This window comes from Amblyraja radiata, chromosome 23, assembly GCF_010909765.2.
Source record: "Amblyraja radiata isolate CabotCenter1 chromosome 23, sAmbRad1.1.pri, whole genome shotgun sequence".
NCBI lineage: Eukaryota > Metazoa > Chordata > Chondrichthyes > Rajiformes > Rajidae > Amblyraja > Amblyraja radiata.
Genome location: NC_045978.1, coordinates 24,834,569 through 24,852,776, shown reverse-complemented (window position 1 = coordinate 24,852,776; position 18,208 = coordinate 24,834,569). Strand labels below are relative to the sequence as shown.

At 42.1% G+C, this 18,208-nt stretch overlaps 1 protein-coding gene across 5 annotated transcripts in view; it reads left to right on the top strand.

The window, feature by feature from the left end:
* Positions 1-8,814, top strand: part of ncoa6 (nuclear receptor coactivator 6) — a 48,910-nt gene extending 40,096 nt beyond the window's left edge. For 4 of the 5 annotated variants that reach the window (XM_033041852.1, XM_033041851.1, XM_033041853.1 and 1 more), the window contains 5 exons: positions 745-798; positions 2,900-2,965; positions 3,785-3,821; positions 5,365-5,522; positions 7,314-7,750. In XM_033041852.1, the coding sequence (XP_032897743.1) occupies positions 745-798; positions 2,900-2,965; positions 3,785-3,821; positions 5,365-5,522; positions 7,314-7,366 (368 nt within the window). In that variant the 3' untranslated portion in view covers positions 7,367-7,750. Of the gene's footprint in view, positions 1-744; positions 799-2,899; positions 2,966-3,784; positions 3,822-5,364; positions 5,523-7,313 lie in introns of all 5 variants that reach the window. The other variant, XM_033041854.1, reaches the window with a different exon arrangement.
* The last annotated feature ends 9,394 nt before the right edge of the window (positions 8,815-18,208 follow it).

Here is an 18,208-nt window from a genome sequence, read left to right as displayed (position 1 = left end):
ATTTGGCTTTCAAACATACAAGTTTCCTGGCTAAAGATGTATGATGTAGCTTCATGCAGTTGGAAGGAGACCATCCTCCTGTCTGCTCCCCATACATAATTATTTTTCAAGGATGCAACCAATTTCCTTTTGAAAGTTGTTAAATGTGCTTTCACCGCTTTCAGATAATTTGCTCCAGATCATAATATCATGCTGCAAAAATCTTCATCTCCTGGTTCTTTTGACAATTGATTAGCACAGTTGCTCTAATCTCTGTGTCTTCTGTCAGTAGAAACAATTTTTCCCCCTTTCTATTCTTATCTGAAGCCCTCACTTCAAACATTAAATCTCTCGTTATCTTCTCTGGTTTCTAAATGAATTGTTAAGTAAACTTTTCCCAGTTCAGTCAAGGTCCAGCTGTAAATTGCCCTCAGGATGCGCAGAGATTGCTTATTTTATTCTCCTTCTTTAATTAGCGAAATTGGGAAGTCTTAAATGGAACTTTTTGAGTTGAAATGCTGTTGTTTTAATAAGTGATAATTAATCACCAATATGCTGCATTTGTTTACATTGTAAAGTTAACAATACTCTGCTCATTGGCATTTACTAATGGCAGCAAATGTAAATGTTATGCATGCAAACATTTCCATTGGGATTTTAATTACAAAAATATTTGATTCCCATTTGATTTACTCATGGTGACATTGTTTCCATATCTTTCAAAATATTGGCATCCCATCTCCTGTTTTTCTGTACTTTTGCTAGTTGTGCAAAGAAAGGAGTCTTTGGAACATTCGGACACAGGACTGCCAGCCACAGGTAAGTAATTGTGGTTTTAATTATCTTTGTACACTGTATTGTCCACATTCCTTATAATTTACAAATCTTTCAATTAAAAATACTTGAAACAATCCACTGGGATATGAATTTCAAATTGAGTTGGAAGCTTGTCACTAATCATGTTTCCTTGTAACAATACTAATGCACGTCATGATGTGGCTTATATTACCATTATACTGCAGTCTAGATTTGGCTGAATGTTTGTTAGTTTTTACCATCATTTTTTGAGCTGAAAGGATGATGGGGAATTTATTTAGCTCGAGGGTGGTGAATCTGTGGAATTCATCGCCACGGATGGCTGTGGAGCATCCAAATATTGGGTATTTTTAAAGCAGGGGTTGATGGGTTCTGGATTAGTAAGGGCATCTAAGTTTACACGAGAAGGCCTGAGAAGGGCTGAGAGGGAAAAATAGTTTGCCATGATAAAATGGAGGAGTAGACTCGATGGACCTAATGGCCTAATGGCTTATGGTCTAAATGTGTCCGTGTCCCAGAAATGAAGGGTATTTAATTAAGCATTGTGCATAACTACTTTGACAATTCCTGGCATTTGGAAAATGCGCATTTAAATTTTGTTCATCCTTTCACTTTTTCCTCTTTATTCTTTCTCCACTCATCCCGATTCCAAACGGCCTGGTGGACTGTAAGGGTAACACTGCTGGTTAAAATTGACTAATAGGTCATTCAGCGTAATGATCAAGTCCCTCAGCTAGCAGTGGGAGTTCTGAGACATCAGCAAGTGGTGTGACTTTGAATTCAACTATTGCCTCTCAGGAAATTAAGTACTCGTACACACATTTTAAAAAATCTTGTTAATGGTAAACGTGAAACTACTGGATCGTCATTAAAAATCCACATAATTTGTGGGCGACAGGGTGGTGCAGCGGTAGAGTTGCTGCCTTACAGCACCAGAGACCCGGGTGCGATGCTGACTACGTGCACTGTTTGTACAGAGTTTGTACATTCTCTCCATGACCTGCATGGGTTTTCTCTGTGTAGGGAAGTGCTAGTGTATGGGGATCACTGGTCGGTGTGTACTCGTTGGGCCGAAGGGCCTGTTTCTGCGCTGTAAACTAAACAAATTTGATATCTTCCTAGTCTGGTTCCAGGTTCACTAATGTGGTTGACCTTTACTGCTCAGTTCAGGGGCAATGAAGAATTAGTATTAAATGCCAGCAATGTACACATTCTATGAACACGTCACAGTCAGCAGGAGAATGGAGGATGGGTAGGATTGGGACAAAACTTGAGTTTGGGTAATACCAAGGAATCAACGAGGGGAAATTACTTGATTACCTCTTTCTCCCTTTAATGGTTCATGATGTGTTACTGATTGAGGCCTTGCAGTTTGTAAATTGACTATGTTTGGCAACCTTAACAATAACTGCATTCCAAAAGTTCTCCCAGGTGTGGGAATTTAGTTTAGAGATAGACACAAGCCCATCGGCCCACTGAGTCTGCACCAACCAGCAATCACCGGTATGCGCGCTAGTACTATCCTACATACCAGAGACAATTTACAGAAATCAGTTACTCTACAAAGCTGCATGTCCTTGGAATGTGGGGGGAAACCGGAGCATCTGGAGAAAATCCACGTGGTCACTGGGGGAGCATACATACTCGTACAGACAGCACCCGCAGTCAGGATCGAACCTGTGTCTCCAGTGCCGTAAGGGAGAAACTCCATCGCTGTGCCACTGTGCTGCGTGACTAAATGTGCAAAACTAAAATATGTCTATTGATAAGCAAAACGCAAAGTATAGAGGAAATCAGTGGGTCAGGCAGCATCGGGGAGAAGAGACAGGCGACATTCAAGGTTGGAATCCTTCAGATGAAGGGTCCCAAGCCAACACGTTGCTAGTCCAGTCCTTCCCCAGATGCTGGCAAACCCACTGAGTTTCTCCAGCAATTAGTATTCTGCCCAAGATTCCAGCATCTGCAATTTCTTGTATCTCTATTTACTTGTTACCTCACTAGCTCGCATGCTTCAGTGATTTAAAGATGGAGTAGTCTTCATATAATCCTCCCTGAATGTGCGCCAAGCTATTTATTATTCAGCAATGTTTCATTTTGTTTTCAGCACCCCAAGTTGTTCCAGAGCAAATATCTCCCAGTTCAGTGCAACACGGGACCATGGTAAAAAATGGTAAGATGGTCACATTCAAAACATTAATGTCCCTGAAAATGAATAACACCCTTAATCCTCAGTGGTACAGTCTTTCATAGCCATTCACTTTATTGTAATGATGCATTGGCATCTAAACCTTTAGACTTTAGAGATACAGTGCAGAAACGGGCCATTTGGCCCACTGAGTCCGTGTTAATCAGCGATCCCTGGGGACTATTTACAATTTGACCAAAGCCAATTAACCTACAAACCTGCACGTTTTTGGAATGTGGGAAGAAACCGGAGCACCTGGAAAAAAACTATGTGGTCACAGGGAGAGCGTACAAACTCCGTACAGACAGCACCCGTAGTCAGGATCGAACCTGGTTGTAAGGCAGCAATTTTACCATTTAAGGCATGGAGGGTTTTGTATTTAATCCCTGTTCTATATTGAGCAAGCTGGTTACGGCTAAAGCAATGGTGGGGTTGTGAAATTATTATGGAAGCAAACAATCACTTGGCATTCTCACTGGTCGGTTCAAAGAAACAAACTGACTGGTGGACTATGATGGTAACACTGAGATGACATTTAAACTTGGCTCGGAACATTTCTGCCTCATCAATGATACGTGGCCAGCAATTATCTTTTTGAGAGTTGGGTCCGTCTCAAAGGCTTTTAGAGCATACTTCTTGTGGAATTTGTTGGGTTTCTCTCTTCTCTTTCAGTCTCCCCATTTCATCTCTTGAACTTCCTTTATTAAAAGTGGATTTCGTGTTAACAGCTGTAAAAAGGATTGTTAAAATGAATATTTGCCAGATAAAATGTTTTTTTACAGCAATTTGTTTTTGTGTGTGCAGGAGAAGACTTGAATGTTGCGAGTGAAGCGGGTCAGAGGTAGGCATATATATTTTCATTAATGTATAGTAAAGGGGCTGTCCCAATGGGCGACCTAATTGGCGAGTTTAGAGGAGTTTGAAAAAAATGTCATGTTGAAGACCTCCTTCGACTATGTTGAAGGCCTCCTTCGACTATGTAGAAGACTAGCTACGACTAACTTCGGGAAAATTGGAATAGTGGAGAGTGAAGACGGCCCCCTTCGATCTCCTTCGACCTCCCTTTGACCCTTCGATTATCATGAAGACTATCTACGATTACCTTCGAATACCCTCGATTACCTACGACTAACATACTGACCTACTACAACTAAACCTACGAGTAAAAAAAGCTTTTTTTTCCTTCCCCATGGCGACCTTTTGTTACTCGCGGGCATTTTTCAACATGTTGAAAAATATGCTGCAACCTAACTGAGGCCTCGAGTACACGGGGACTACTCTCAAGCATGAAGGAGAGTTACAAAGACCTCCTAGGACCTCGTGTCGACCATGCTGCGAGTATGTCGAGGGCAAACTCGCCAGAACTCGCGGATTAGGCTGCTCAAGTGGGACAGGCCCTTTATTCACAAATTAGAGATGTCAACATCAACGATTTGTATAGAGTTTGCCGGTTTAAATGATTAGTGGAAAAATTCTATTGCATAAACTTAGGATATGAATTTTAGTTTAGAGATACAGCCTGGAAACAGGCCCTTCGGCCCACCGAATCCACGCCAACCAGCAATCGCCCATACACAAGTTCTATCCTACAAACTAGGGACAATTTACAGAAACCAATTAACCTACAAACCTGCGCACGTCTTTGGAATGTGGGAGAAAACTGGAAACCCACACGGTCACAGAGAGAACGTACAAATTCAGTACAGACAACTGGTAGTCGGGACCAAACCCAATGTCCCTGGTGGTGTACGGCAGTAACTCTACCACATATCAATCTTGGAGTTAGTTTTGGATCCAACTAGGTTTCATTGCCACCAGTTGGATGGGTCATCCCAATTTCTCTTTTTGAGCGAATGGAATGATTCCAAAGAGGGAGGCTGGAATACTGTCTTGTGGTGAAGTATCTCTCCTTGGCTTAAGTGATTCTTTCACGATAGTGACATGGTCAAGAGGCAAAATCACCTGCGTTGTGCCTCATGCAGGATAGCAAATCCCGTCCATTGGGTGGCCAAGTCTGTTGGGCCCATTGTACTGAAAGTTACCCATTATTGCGGCTGTGTCTAAAATCCACATGTGGCTCCACGTTTGTAGGAAAGATCTTCTGATGCTGCTTTATCCTGAAGATAGACACAGAATGTTGAAATAACCTAGTAATCAGGCAGCATCGTTGGAGAAAAGGAATAGGTGACGTTTCAGGTTGGACCCGAAGAAGGGTTCCGATCCAAAAGGTCACCTCGTCCTTTTCTCCAGAGATGCTGCCTAACCTGCAGAGTTACTCCATTATTTTGTGCATATGCCTCAAAGTTGTTACCTTTTTGCTTATTGTGTGGATTTGGTGTTTTTGTTTGAAGAAAAATCTTACTAACTCCATTTTCCGATGACAGTGAAGCAAAAAGCACTCTGGAGAAATCCAAAAGCCCCACCAGAAAAAATGCAAAAAGTGAAAAAGAGAGTGAGGAGGCTTCATCATTTCAGGAATCTTCTGAAAACGGGCAGCGGAAGAGGCCTTCCAGACCTGGCTCTACATTAGGGGGCTCTAAAGGTAATCCTAGTGCTGTTCTTGCATAATCAAGCTGTTCAAAGGGAGCGGTTGCCATCTGGGGTACTGCTTGCCTGCTCATTATCTTGTCTATGGGCACCTGGCCACTGTGGCTCCTCCGTTATCACAAGGCTGGTTGCTTTACCCTGAGCAGCCGGCCACTTCATATCACACGCGCTTAACTCCCTTCACCCTGGAACAGGGTCACCTGGACTTCACCCCTACGGCTCCTGTGAACCATTGGGCTTAGAAGTTTATTGTTAGCCTGTCATATTTATGCTGAGGGGACCATCTTATCACAACATTAAAAGAACATTTGGACAGGTACATGGATGGAATGGGTTTAGAGGGATATGGGCCAAACGCAGGCAGGTGGGACTGCAGTAGATGGGGCAAGTTGGGCCAAAGGGTTTCCATCCTGTATGACTATATGCCCCATAGAGGTCAATGATCTCACCGAGGCCCTGTCGATTGCTGCGCATGTCCTACCCCGGTTTAACTTCAAAAATGCATAACTTTGCACTTGGCTGAGTTAAACTACATTGTTGCCATCCTTGATGACCATCTCTCAGCCCCGAGTCCCCCTTTTCCCTCTCAGCCCCACTATCTCCCACCCCAACTCCTTATGTCCTTCCACCCATATCCCTCCCTCCAGCTTTACATTTCACTTCACATTTTCTCTACTTTCCATCTTTTCACCCCTGCCCCATGTCACTTGATTGATTGGCAGATGGGTGGAGTAAATAGCAACGGCTACAAGTGAAAAGGAGACAAAAAGGATGTAAAGCTATAAATGTAAATTTCCTCGTGTCTGACACCAATTGACTGCTTTTCACCTCTAGCCTTTGTCACTTACTCAACCTCTCTGCAAATCACCTCCTCCTCCCCCCCCCCTCCCCTCCTATCACACTGGCTTTCTTCCACCCCCCCCCCCCCCCCCCCCCCCCCCCCCCCTCCTACTTCAATCAGTCTAGCACAGGGCCTTCACCCAAAACATCTGTCCATTCTTTCCCCAGATGTTGCCTGATCCACTGAGTTCCTCCGGCACTTTGTTTTGCTCTTCCAGCATCTGTGGGGGGGTTTTTGTGTGTGCATTGTATCTCTGTGTAAACCTGCTAATTGCAACATGTACCTTTCTTTAGTTTAGTTTATTGTCATGTGTACTGAGGTACAGTGAAAAACTTTTTGGTTGTGTGCTATCCAGTCAGCAAAAATACTACATGGCTGCAATTGAGCCTTCTACAGTGTACAGATACAGGGAATAATGTTTAGTGCAAAATAAAGTCTGATTAAAGGTGGTCCGAGGGTTTCTAATGAAGCAGATGGTAGCTCAGGACTGCTGTCTCGCTGGTGATAGAATGGTTCAGTTGCCTGATAACTGGTGGGAAGAAACTGTCCCTTAATCTGGAAGTATGTGTTTTCACACTTGTACATCTTGTCTGATGGGAGAGGGGAGAAGAGGGAGTGTCCTAGGTGAGACTCGTCCTTAGTTATCCTGGTGGCCTGCCGAGGCAGCGTGAAGTGTAGATGAAGTCAATGGAAGGGAAGGTTGGTGTGACAGTCTGAGCTGCATCCATAATTCTCTGCAATTTCTTGCAGTCTTGGATGGAGCTGTTCCCAAACCATGCAGTGATGCATCCCGATGAAATGCTTTCTAGGGCGCATCTGTAGAAGTCGGTGAGAGTTGTTGGGGACATGCCAAACTTCCTAAGCCTTCTAAGAAAGTAGAGGCATTGGCCTGTGGCTCAGAAGTACAGTGGATAGTGTTTTAATATTTCCTGTTCTTTCTCCTAGATACCAGTACAGCCACCAGCCCGACCCAAACAAAACGAAGGAAATCCAAATAAAATCTCACAATTGTAAACCTGTGAAGTGTAAATGTTTGTGAATTTAAATAATTTTTCCAGGCTACTTTTCTGGCATGAATTTGTGTATAGAGTACTGTTTTAATATTTGTCCCACTGAAATGTGACTTAAAAAAGGTTTTTTGAATTCTGAAACTCTTTTAACAAGGTAAAAACCTGTTATTCAGCCAGTAAAACCCCGACTGGAAAGTAGTTGTACTGGTAATTTCTGTTGCAAAGCTAAAGTAAATTGCCAGCTTTTTGTCTGTCACCAATATAGTATGTTATTTCTAATTTAGTATTTACTGACTGTTAAATTGTGTTCAAGTCTTAAATACTGTATGTGAATATTTGTATGAGGGTGTAATAAAGCCCATCTCCACTGGATGTTGAGTGTGAAGCAGTGTCCCGTACCAGCAAGTTATACTTTTAGTTCACTTAGACCATGTCTCCCCTTATTTCAAATGGAAAAATAATTCTACATCTATTCAAATGGAAACCAGTTTGGCAACCAATCAGTCTGATAAAGGGTCCCAACCCAAAACATCTCCGATCCATGTTTTCCAGAAATGCTGCCTGACCTGCTGACTTACTCCAGCACTTTGTCTCTTTTTTTGTAAACTAGTATCTGCAGTTCACTTAAGTTTCTGCATTGATGGATTGCACTTCCTTCCAACGGCAGCCCATCTCCAAGTTCATAAGTCATAGGTGCAGAATTAGACCATTTGGCTCATTGAGTCTACCCCGCCATTCAATCGTAGCTTTCCCTTTCGACCCCATTCTCCTGATTTCTCCCACAGCAACAGAGACCCGGGTTCAGTCCTGACCTCGGGTGCTGTCCGTGTGGAGTTTGTACGTTCTCCCTGCGACCATGTGGGAATCCTCCAGTTTCCTCCCGCATCCCAAAGATGTGTGGTCAATTGGCCTCTGCAAATTGCCCCTAATGAGTTGGGAGTTGGTGCAAGAGTGGGATAACATAACTAGTGTGAATGGCTGATCAATGATCTGTGTTGACTCAGTGGGCTGTTGTCCTCTGGTAGATTTTGATGACTCGGCATCATCACCAATAAGGTTGCAGTGACTGCCAACTAAGCTGGCTTGAATTTTCAAGACCTGGAATAGATGAGAATAAATAATGCTCCCTCCACTGTTCAGGTCCAGGAAAAACAAAGCAGCAAAGCTAGTTGTAATAATTTATACAATGCTTTTATCATGACGCTACAGCACCTCTACAAAGTTAAATGTCATTTTGTTTTCCGACCACGAATAATGCATACCGGCACCTTTTTGTCTACTACAAAAATGCACTGATTTTGAGTATCGGTTGGTAATTAGCTAACACTCTTCATCCCAGTTTAACAATATTTCCACTAATCATACCTCTTAAGATTTTGTACAGATGTGTAGTTTACCCCACTTGTATCAATAACATTAAATGTTCAAATGAAAAATGTTCAAATGAGAATTAATTACAATTGGTAATAGCCTTTTATTATATTTGGCAACCCAGTTCTGTGATCTAGAAGGTGTTTCATAATGTATTTAGTTATAACCGTGTGCAAATGGTGCAATATCGACAATTTCCCGATGACATTCGTACAAATCTCCATAAGGAAGAAGATTTGAATTGCAGGTTAGAACGAAATCTCTTAGAACTGCCATTGTGACTTAAACCTAGCACAACCTTCCTATTCTTACCTCCCTCCTTTGCCTTAATAATCAAATATATTTTTGGACGTGCTCAATGATAGACCTCTGAGTAGAAATTTAGCTTTTACAATCCTCTGTGAAGGAACTTCATCCCAATCATAGTGATATGTAAACACAGGTCCTTCGACCCAACTTGTTCACACATACCAACATGTCCTGTCTACACTAGTCCCACCTACCTGCATTTGGCCCATATCCTTCTAAACCTGTTCTGTCCATGTACCTGGATAAATGCAGCTCGTACACCCACCACTCTTTGTATGGACAAAGTTACCACTCGGGTTTCTATTAAATCCCCCCTTGCCCCCCCCCCCCCCCCCCCCACCTTAAACCTATGTCCTCTGGTACACGGTTCCTTATTAACTAATATCTTCCAACAAAACTGATCTGATTCTAGTTACGCCAGTCAGATCACCATTATCCCTCATCCACAAGGTCAAGGCTTTTGTATGTTCCAATGTGATCACCTTGTTTCTTCCTCACTGTAGATTATGTAGGGGAGGCGCAGCGGTAGAGTTGCTGTCTTACTATGCCGGAGACCCGGGTCGATCCTGACCACGGGTGCTGTCTATTTTTGAGCATGCAAGGGAGAGCCAGTGGATGTAGTGTACCTGGACTTTAAGAAAGCCTTTGATAAGGTCCCACATAGGAAATTAGTGGGCAAAATTAGAGCACGTGGTATTGGGGGTAGGGTACTGACATGGATAGAAAATTGGTTGGCAGACAGGAAACAAAGAGTAGGGATTAACGTGTCCCTTTCAGAATGGCAGGCAGTGACTAGTGAGGTGCCGCAAGGCTCAGTGCTGTGACTGCGGCTATTTACAATATGCATTCATGATGTAGATGAAGGAATTAAAAGTGACATTAGCAAATTTGCAGATGAAACAAAGTTGGGTGGCTGTGCGAATTGTGAGGAGGATTCTATAAGGATGCAGGGTGACTTGGACAGGTTGGATAAGTGGGCAGATGCATGGCAGATGCAGTTTAATGTGGATAAATGTGAGGTTATCCACTTTGGTGGCAAGAATAGGAGGGCATATTATTATCTGAATGGGTGTCGAGTTAGGAAAAGGGGAAGTACAACGAGATCTGGGTGTCCTTGTACATCAGTTACTGAAAGTAAGCATGCAGGTACAGCGGGCAGTGAAGAAAGCTAATGGCATGTTGGTCTTTATAACGAGAGGAGTTGAGCACAGGAGCAAAGAGGTCCTTCTGCAGTTGTACAAGCCCCTGGTGAGACCACACATGGAGTATGGTGTGCAGTTTTGGGCTCCAAATTTGAGGAAGGACATTCTTGCTATTGTGGGAGTACAGCGTAGGTTCATGAGGTTAATTCCTGGGATGGTGGTACTGTCATATGTTGAAAGAATGGAGCAACTGGGCATGTATACACTGGAATTTAGAAAGACAAGGAGATTTGGAATAAAGGTAGATGGGAAAGAATGAGCTGTTTTGAAAAGGAACCCTTAAGACTAACAAAAGCCATTAGTGTAGCAGGAATAGACACAAAATGCTGGAGTAACTCAGCGACACAGGCAGCTTCTCTGGAGAGAAGGAATGGGTGACGTTTCAGGTCGAGACCCTTCATCAGACTCCAGGAAGGCTGGTTAGATGCATGGGATTGGATTACAGAATATAGGAAGTACTGCTAGCTTTGCAACCTAAACATGATGGAAATTTATAACAAAGCACAAGATGCTGATGCTTGTGTGCCCATGAATTTCTGGGCTGAACTGGACTGAAGCAAAGTAAAACTAGGCAAGAGACTCAAGGAATAGGACTGCCCCAATGATGGTTTGCACAGAGACTGGTGAAAACTACAATAAATTACGGTCAAGGTATTTATTGTTGCCCAAGTAAATATACTTCTCATCCGAGTCTCTGTAAAAAGGTAATGGCTGATTAGGAACATCTTTAAAGTTCCAGGTTAATTATTATCACCTTGATAAAGTGTTAAGTTTCAGAACTCTGCCTTGAATTCCAAAACAAACTAAATATTGGAACTTGTAGATAGGTCATGTATTAGAGCAACTCCACACAACTTGTACCAGAAAATATACAGTGCAATGCTAATCAATTCTAATATTGTGTCAATGTCCTGTGCAAAATGCAATGCAAAATAAACTCCAGCAAGATCCATTAGGGATAACTAGACAGTTTAACACCATTACACCACTAACGTGGCATTATCAGAGTGAGAGGCTGAACTATTGTATATAAAGATTTGGAATATTCCACAAACCTTTAAAAGAAAAATCATTGCAATGCTTCAGTTAAGAGGGGTGCAGCTGGTAGAGTGCTAGAGGCAAAGGTTCAATCCTGACCTAGAGTGCTCTGTGTGGAGTTTGCATGTTCTCACTATGACGCATGGGTTTCCTCCAAGTGCTCTGGTTTTCTCCTAAAGACATGGGTTTGTACATCAAAATTCACCTTAATGTGTAGGGAGTGGATGAGAAAGTGGAATAATAGACCTCGTGTGGAACACCTGATCGATGATCAGCGTGGGCTGAAGGGCCTGTTTCTACATTGTATACCTGAACTAAACATACAGCACAGTGGTGCAGCGGTAGAGTTACTGCCTTAGGTACACAGAATTGCTGGGGAAACTCAGCGGGTGCAGCAGCATCTATGGAGCGAAGGAAATAGGCGACGTTTCGGGCCGAAACCCTTACCCCTTACCCAGAGTTACTGCCTTACTGTGCCAGAGAGCCGGGTTTAATCGTGACTATGGGGGCTGTCTGTGTGGAGTTTGTACGTTCTCCCTGTGACCGCGTGGGTTTTTTCCAGGTGCTCTGGTTTCCTCCCACACTCCAAAGACGTGCAGGTTTGTAGCTTAATTGGCTTTGTTAAAATTGTAAATTGTCCCTAGTGTGTAGGATAGTGTTAGTGTACGAGGTGATTGCTGGTCACAGCGGTCTCGGTGGGCCGTAAGGCCTGTTGCTTTGTATCTCCAAATTAAACATACAATTCCAAAACACATTAAGGACACACCACAATTGGCTTTTTTTTTTGTTGAAAAAAGTGATTTTTTTATGAAAATAGTGAAGTCAGCAAGTGGCTCTAACAATAAGCACTAACGCAACATCCATAATCCAGTTACAATTCACACGTCCAATATTTAGAAACACACATCGGAAACAGTTATATGAGACCAAAAAAAAACACACAAGCTGCCCTTTGTTTTGCATAGGACTTTACTGTTGCCATTTAAGTGTCAATTTCTGTTCACCTACACACACATCTCAGATTAAACACCTTTCACTACACCCCAGAATGGAAGGCACATACACAAATCAATGAGAGGTAACACAAGCCGTATAACTAATTTGAAGTACCGGGTACTTTTTCTCAACATGACTGTATATAGTGATAATATAGTGACAGTATAGATCCTATGCCCATCTATACTTGGACTTGGAAATTATCCCAGCTAGCTTGGTGACCCACACGGCTGATAGATTTGTATTAAATGCAACAATCCACCACCCCCAGTTTCTTGCAGAAATGATGCTGCTTCCACATGGGCACATTGCTGTAGTTAAAATGGACTTCCCATCACCATTGACTTTGCAGCAAGTCACAGCCCCCCTAACCACCCCCCCCACCTCAATCACCAGCAGTATTGTTAATAAATATCCATTAACATTTCTGATGACACATTCAGAATGTAGTGAGGACAAGGAACCAAATACTATTATTTGCTAACACAAAAATGTGTGGCGTCTTAGGAATACATACACAATTATTAATAGGACCACACCATTTAAAAGTCAAGAACAACCTCTAGTATCATGTTTCATTCTAATAGGTTTGGATGAAGTGGTATGGCGATTTAGTACTATTCGGGTGTGGATGTTACAGTATTCAAGTTATAAATATTACACACGTCAAGAATGGGAAATTAAGTGGAAAATGGAAAGCAAGCAGAAGTGAAATTACAAAAGGGAGCTCATTTTGTAGGCATTTATAAGCAGATTTAACAGATTAATTAGCCCATTTCAATCTTGTAACATTCTTTTTGAATTTCAGTACCCTGAAATATCAAAGTTGCATTGAAGAATAGACTTCACTTTCTCAAAGCTGTAGCTTGGTGCAAAGAGGAGAAATGCCATTTTAATATTAGCTTCACCTCCCCTATTAAGATTTTGCTTTAAATTCAGGCAATATATAAACTTAAAGGCAATGCACAGTGAACTGAGCATTGCACATTAATCCTTGCATTAGATAAATGAGCTTCTTAGGAAGTGGTGATTCACAAAGCAGACAATTCCAATAATGATCACTATTCAAGGACTTGTTTCTCAAGGTCATTGTCCTCTTAAGTCGACCAAGCAGGTTGTGGTTCAGATGTCTATCACAGAAGAAGTGAACAAAAATATAGGTCCACTACTGAATTTCCAGCAACTGATTGTCCAGCACCTCCTTTAATCCGGACAGAATTACAAGAGTGCAGACTGGTTTGCAAGGCAGCTACAGATGACATGACATGTGACACCTGGTCTACCGGGCCCGCGCCTCTGTCCCGAAAGAGTTAATTTGCTATCAATTTACATTTAACATTAGTTTTATTTAAGTTCCCAGCAGTCCGCGATGCTTCGGGGACACGGGAGGGGTATTGATAGTGGGTCAGAGGTGGATTGTATAATTAATATATACGTGACCTCTTTTGGTCCCGCAAAACGGATAATCCAGTCGGGCTCTGGAAACTAAGGGTGCCGGAAAATCAGTGGTGGACCTGCGTGTCAATGCAAACCAAAAAGTCTTGAAAGGTGGAGTGGCATCTGTCGGCTTTCAACCGGGTGTGTCACCTCGAACGTGACAGACAGGATACAATAACCCAACCAAATCTGGATTCTCAAAATAGCACTGATGGGAAATTACAGTAAATGAAGCTGCTGCTTTATTTGTACAGTAGCAATCTCCATCCTGAGAGAAAAGTTACTATATTCCTTTTATTATAGCCACCCTGAAATCCTTGATGAATAAGAGCCAAAACAAAATATGTACATAAGCCTCATGATTCTTATTTACTGTACATAGATATTATTATATAATTTAAATTAACGCACTGTTGTGTATTGTCCCTGAGAGAGTCTGTGCCGTGTAGTTTAGCAGGAACAACTGCAGCTCACACAATCACATATATCCTTAAATAAATTATTTAAAACATACATCACCAGCACACTCTCATCACAGTCACTGACAAGCAATTCTATTTCAGAGCTCTGGTCTCAATAGCACAGCAGATATTTTAAAACCTTTAGTTGTCGTTGTTGCATTCAAGAAATTACAATACTGTCCACAGACTTACACGTTTTCAGTTACAAAATTAAAGTTGTAGAATTCTATCAGTTCAGCACCACACTTGGTTGATCCAAATTTAGACTGTAGTGTTAGGGCCTTCTTTTATAACAAGGCATTCAGTACAAGTTAGTAAGTAGGTAGATAGAAATTACTCTGGAAAGCCCCAGTTACACTAGTCTAGGCTCAGTGCAGTGTAGGTATCTAATCAAAACATCACACCAGCACCACATTTATAAATTGGAGTCAGAAACTTTCCATCAGTTCCCAACCCCCCCCTCCCCCCCACTGAACATTTTGTCAGTTCAAAACTGGAGAAAGTTAATCTTCAGAGGGGAAGCAATGAAAACGAGTTAAAAGTTCTTAGTATTGGTGACAAGGTTATTCGCAGGTTGGGATGGAGGCAGTAAAGAAAAGACCGCAAAACCGAAACGTCCGAGATTGATCAGGAAGGGTTGATGTGGAAGATATCACCTACAAAATGAACAAAACTGTTCCAAATGCACAATAGTTTTCTCAGCACCTTGAATGTAAAGATCACAGTACAAACTGTGACCTTTGTTAGAACTCAGTAGCATTTTTTTTGGTTCATTTCAGATTTCCAGCACTTACTGCATTCATGTGTACAATCTACATTGCATGGTTTATTTGATTTGAACTTGAACTTATTTCCACTTGTGGAGTAGAACTTATTGTGGTACATTGTTGCGGAGTGTACCTTCCCAAGGCAAAGCGCCTTTGACGCAGCTATTTGAGGGCCACATATTTCAATGAGTTTGCCCTCAAATAGGCACTTTCTCATTCATCGGATTCAATGTTTGTTTGTAAATGGCACAGAGATGAAGGACACTAACAAAATCATCGAGAAACGGGCCTAAAGCTACAGTATACTGTGCAGGATATAATGTGTCGGAAGGAACTGCAGATGCTAGTTTAAACCAAAGATAGACACAAAATGCTGGAGTAACTCAGCGGGATAGGCAGCATCTCTGGAGAGAAGGAACGGGTGACGATTCGGGTCGAGACCTTTCTTCAGACTGATGTAGGGTAACATTCCAGGCAGATCCGAGCCCGTGATTCCCACACAAAGAGAGTTGGCAGTCACAATTTAACCAGGAAGTGATGTTCCAATTGTAGGCTAAACCTCTTGAACAGGTCAACAATAATATCAACTGTATATCTCTGGACAAGAATGATATCAACTGATTTCTCGATAAAAAGTAATTCATGGAAAGTTTTAGTACACAAATTTTAAAAGAAGAAAGAATGGGAATCATGGATTTATAAGAAAGTACAGGAGCCTGAAATCTGCAACATCCAGATTCAGGAACAGCTTCTTCCCCACAGCCATCAGACTATTAAACACAACTTCCAACAAACTCTGAACTATAACAGCCTATTGAACTTTATCTGTTTATTGATGTGTGTGTATATATATATTCTATGGTATATGGACACACTGATCTGATCTGCACTTATGACTACAATATCCTGCGGTGCTGCAGCAAGCAAGGATTTCATTGTCCTATCTGGGACACATGACAATAAACTCTCTTTGACTTGCCTCGGTTTAAAGGGAAAAGGCACAAAGTGCTGGAGTAACAAAGTGGGTCTGACAGCATCTCGAGGACATGGCTAGATGGCGTTTCGTGTCAAGACCCTTCTTCAGACCAAAAGATACAATTGTGATGTTTAATAGGATTTCAGATGAGCACATGGTTGGCAGGTAATGGAGGGATGTGGACTATACGTGCAGGCAGAGGAGATTTGTTTAACTTGGCATCATGTCCAGCGTGGTCATTGTGGGACAAAGAGCCTGTTCCTGTGTTGTACTGCTAAGTTGTACTACTTACTAAGTCGTTCCTCTGTGTTGTACTAAGTAGGTCAGGAAGGTGAAACAGAGTTAATGTTTTAGTCATCAGAATTGGGGCTTAAATTCACATTCTCTGGATCACTAGTCTGCTAACAAAATAATTGGATGACGCTGCCTTGATAATCAGAACTAAGTTGGTACATTGAAACTTTAAATGCAAGATTGGGGTTAGTATATTTTTCATTGTTGAAACACTGACTGGTTAAGGATTCTTCTGCTGCATTGGTCAGCAAAGTAAAACAGCCCACCCTCTGAAGAAGGGTCTCGACCCAAAACGTCACCTATTCCTTTTCTCCAGAGATGCTGCCTGATCTGCTGAGTTACTCCAGCATTTTCTCTATCGTCGGTGTAAACCAGCATCTGCAGTTCCTTCCTACACATACAGTCCACCTTTCTGCAGTCTAACTGTCCAAGTGTCTTTTGGGAAGAAGGATTACAAGTATTTCAACCTTTCACTGAGCAGTAAAATAGAACAGTACCGTAGTCCAGAAAGAGGCATCAAACTGTTTTCCCCCAAATATATCCACAATCATATAATTTTTCATGCTGGTTAATTAATCTAATCCAGTGGGTTTTCTCTGGGTGCTCCGGTTTCCTCCCACACTCCAAAGATGTACAGGTTTGTAGGTTAATTGGCTTCAGTAATATTATAATTTATTCCGAGTGTACGGGACAGTGCTGGTGTGTGGGGGATCGCTGGTCGATGCAGACTCGGTGGGCGGAAGGGCCTGTTTCCACGCTGTATCTCTAAAATTAAAAAGGTGATTAAGAGGCCAGTTGGTATAACTCAGATTCCAGTGTGGCCAAGGATTTATAGGGTGGAAAAAGGGACTGCCATCCATTTTGATGAGCGATGTGATTATAAGACTCCTACTGGAAGTGAAGTTCACTGGAAAAAAAAGCACATCAGTGTTTTAATTGTGAATGAACGTGGTTCTAAAACCAACAAATAGACATCAGATAACAGCAGAACACAAAGTACTGGAGGAATTCAGCAGGTCGGGCAGCATCTGTGGAACGAATGGACAGAGAGTGTTTTGAGTCAGAACCCTTCTTCAGACTCGGGTTGGGACCCTTCCCTCGACCCAAAATGTTGTCTTGTCTTTTCTCCCCACAGATGCTGCCTGACCTGCAGAGTACCTTAAGCACTTTGTGTTTTTGCTGAAGGTTCCAGCATCTGCAGTTTCTTGTGTCTCCTGGCATCAGATAAGACAACTTCATCCAGAAGCAAGCGACATCTGCATTGCGGCCTAATCAAGCAAATAAGTTGACTTCAGATAATACGAAATATTGAGATAGTTCCAATGCGGATTGCAATGAGGATACTGTTGCCTTAAATATGGACAGTGTTCATTTTGGAGGGACTAATGTGTAGGTCCAAGTAGTGACAGAAATCCAGTGGACACTATTGATAGTGTTGGATTTGGAGGAGGTTCCAGCAGAAATAGTTATTCCATGTATCAATTGTTGAATGAAGCTAGTATATTATTCTGATAATGGTGCTGTGTGTCGAAACAATTTGATAAATGAGACCGTTGACCTTCTTGTGAAGCCTAGGAATGAGGCAACATCTAACATGACCTTGTGTGATGATAAAAGAAGGGAGATCTTTGATTCTGGGACCAGCAAGTGATATGCAAAGCTCAAGGTCAAGATTATGAATGTTCAGGAATTACATAAATAAAAGGCTAAGACTTCTCTGAACTGGGATGTGACAGGTTCAGGTGAGAGGGACCAGGGAAATCGCAGGTACACAAAAGGGAATTTCCTGAACCAGTGACAAAAATCCAGAGTACTCCGTAAACTTAGCAATAATTCTTTGCGAAAAGGGCAAAAGGCAACTGTATCCATTTTAATCCTGAAGCGTCTTCCCAGAGAAATGGATTGAAGGTGAAGAACGGTCGACCCACTTGAGTTGCAAGTGGAGTCAGGCTGAGTTAAACCGACAGAGCTGACTGCTG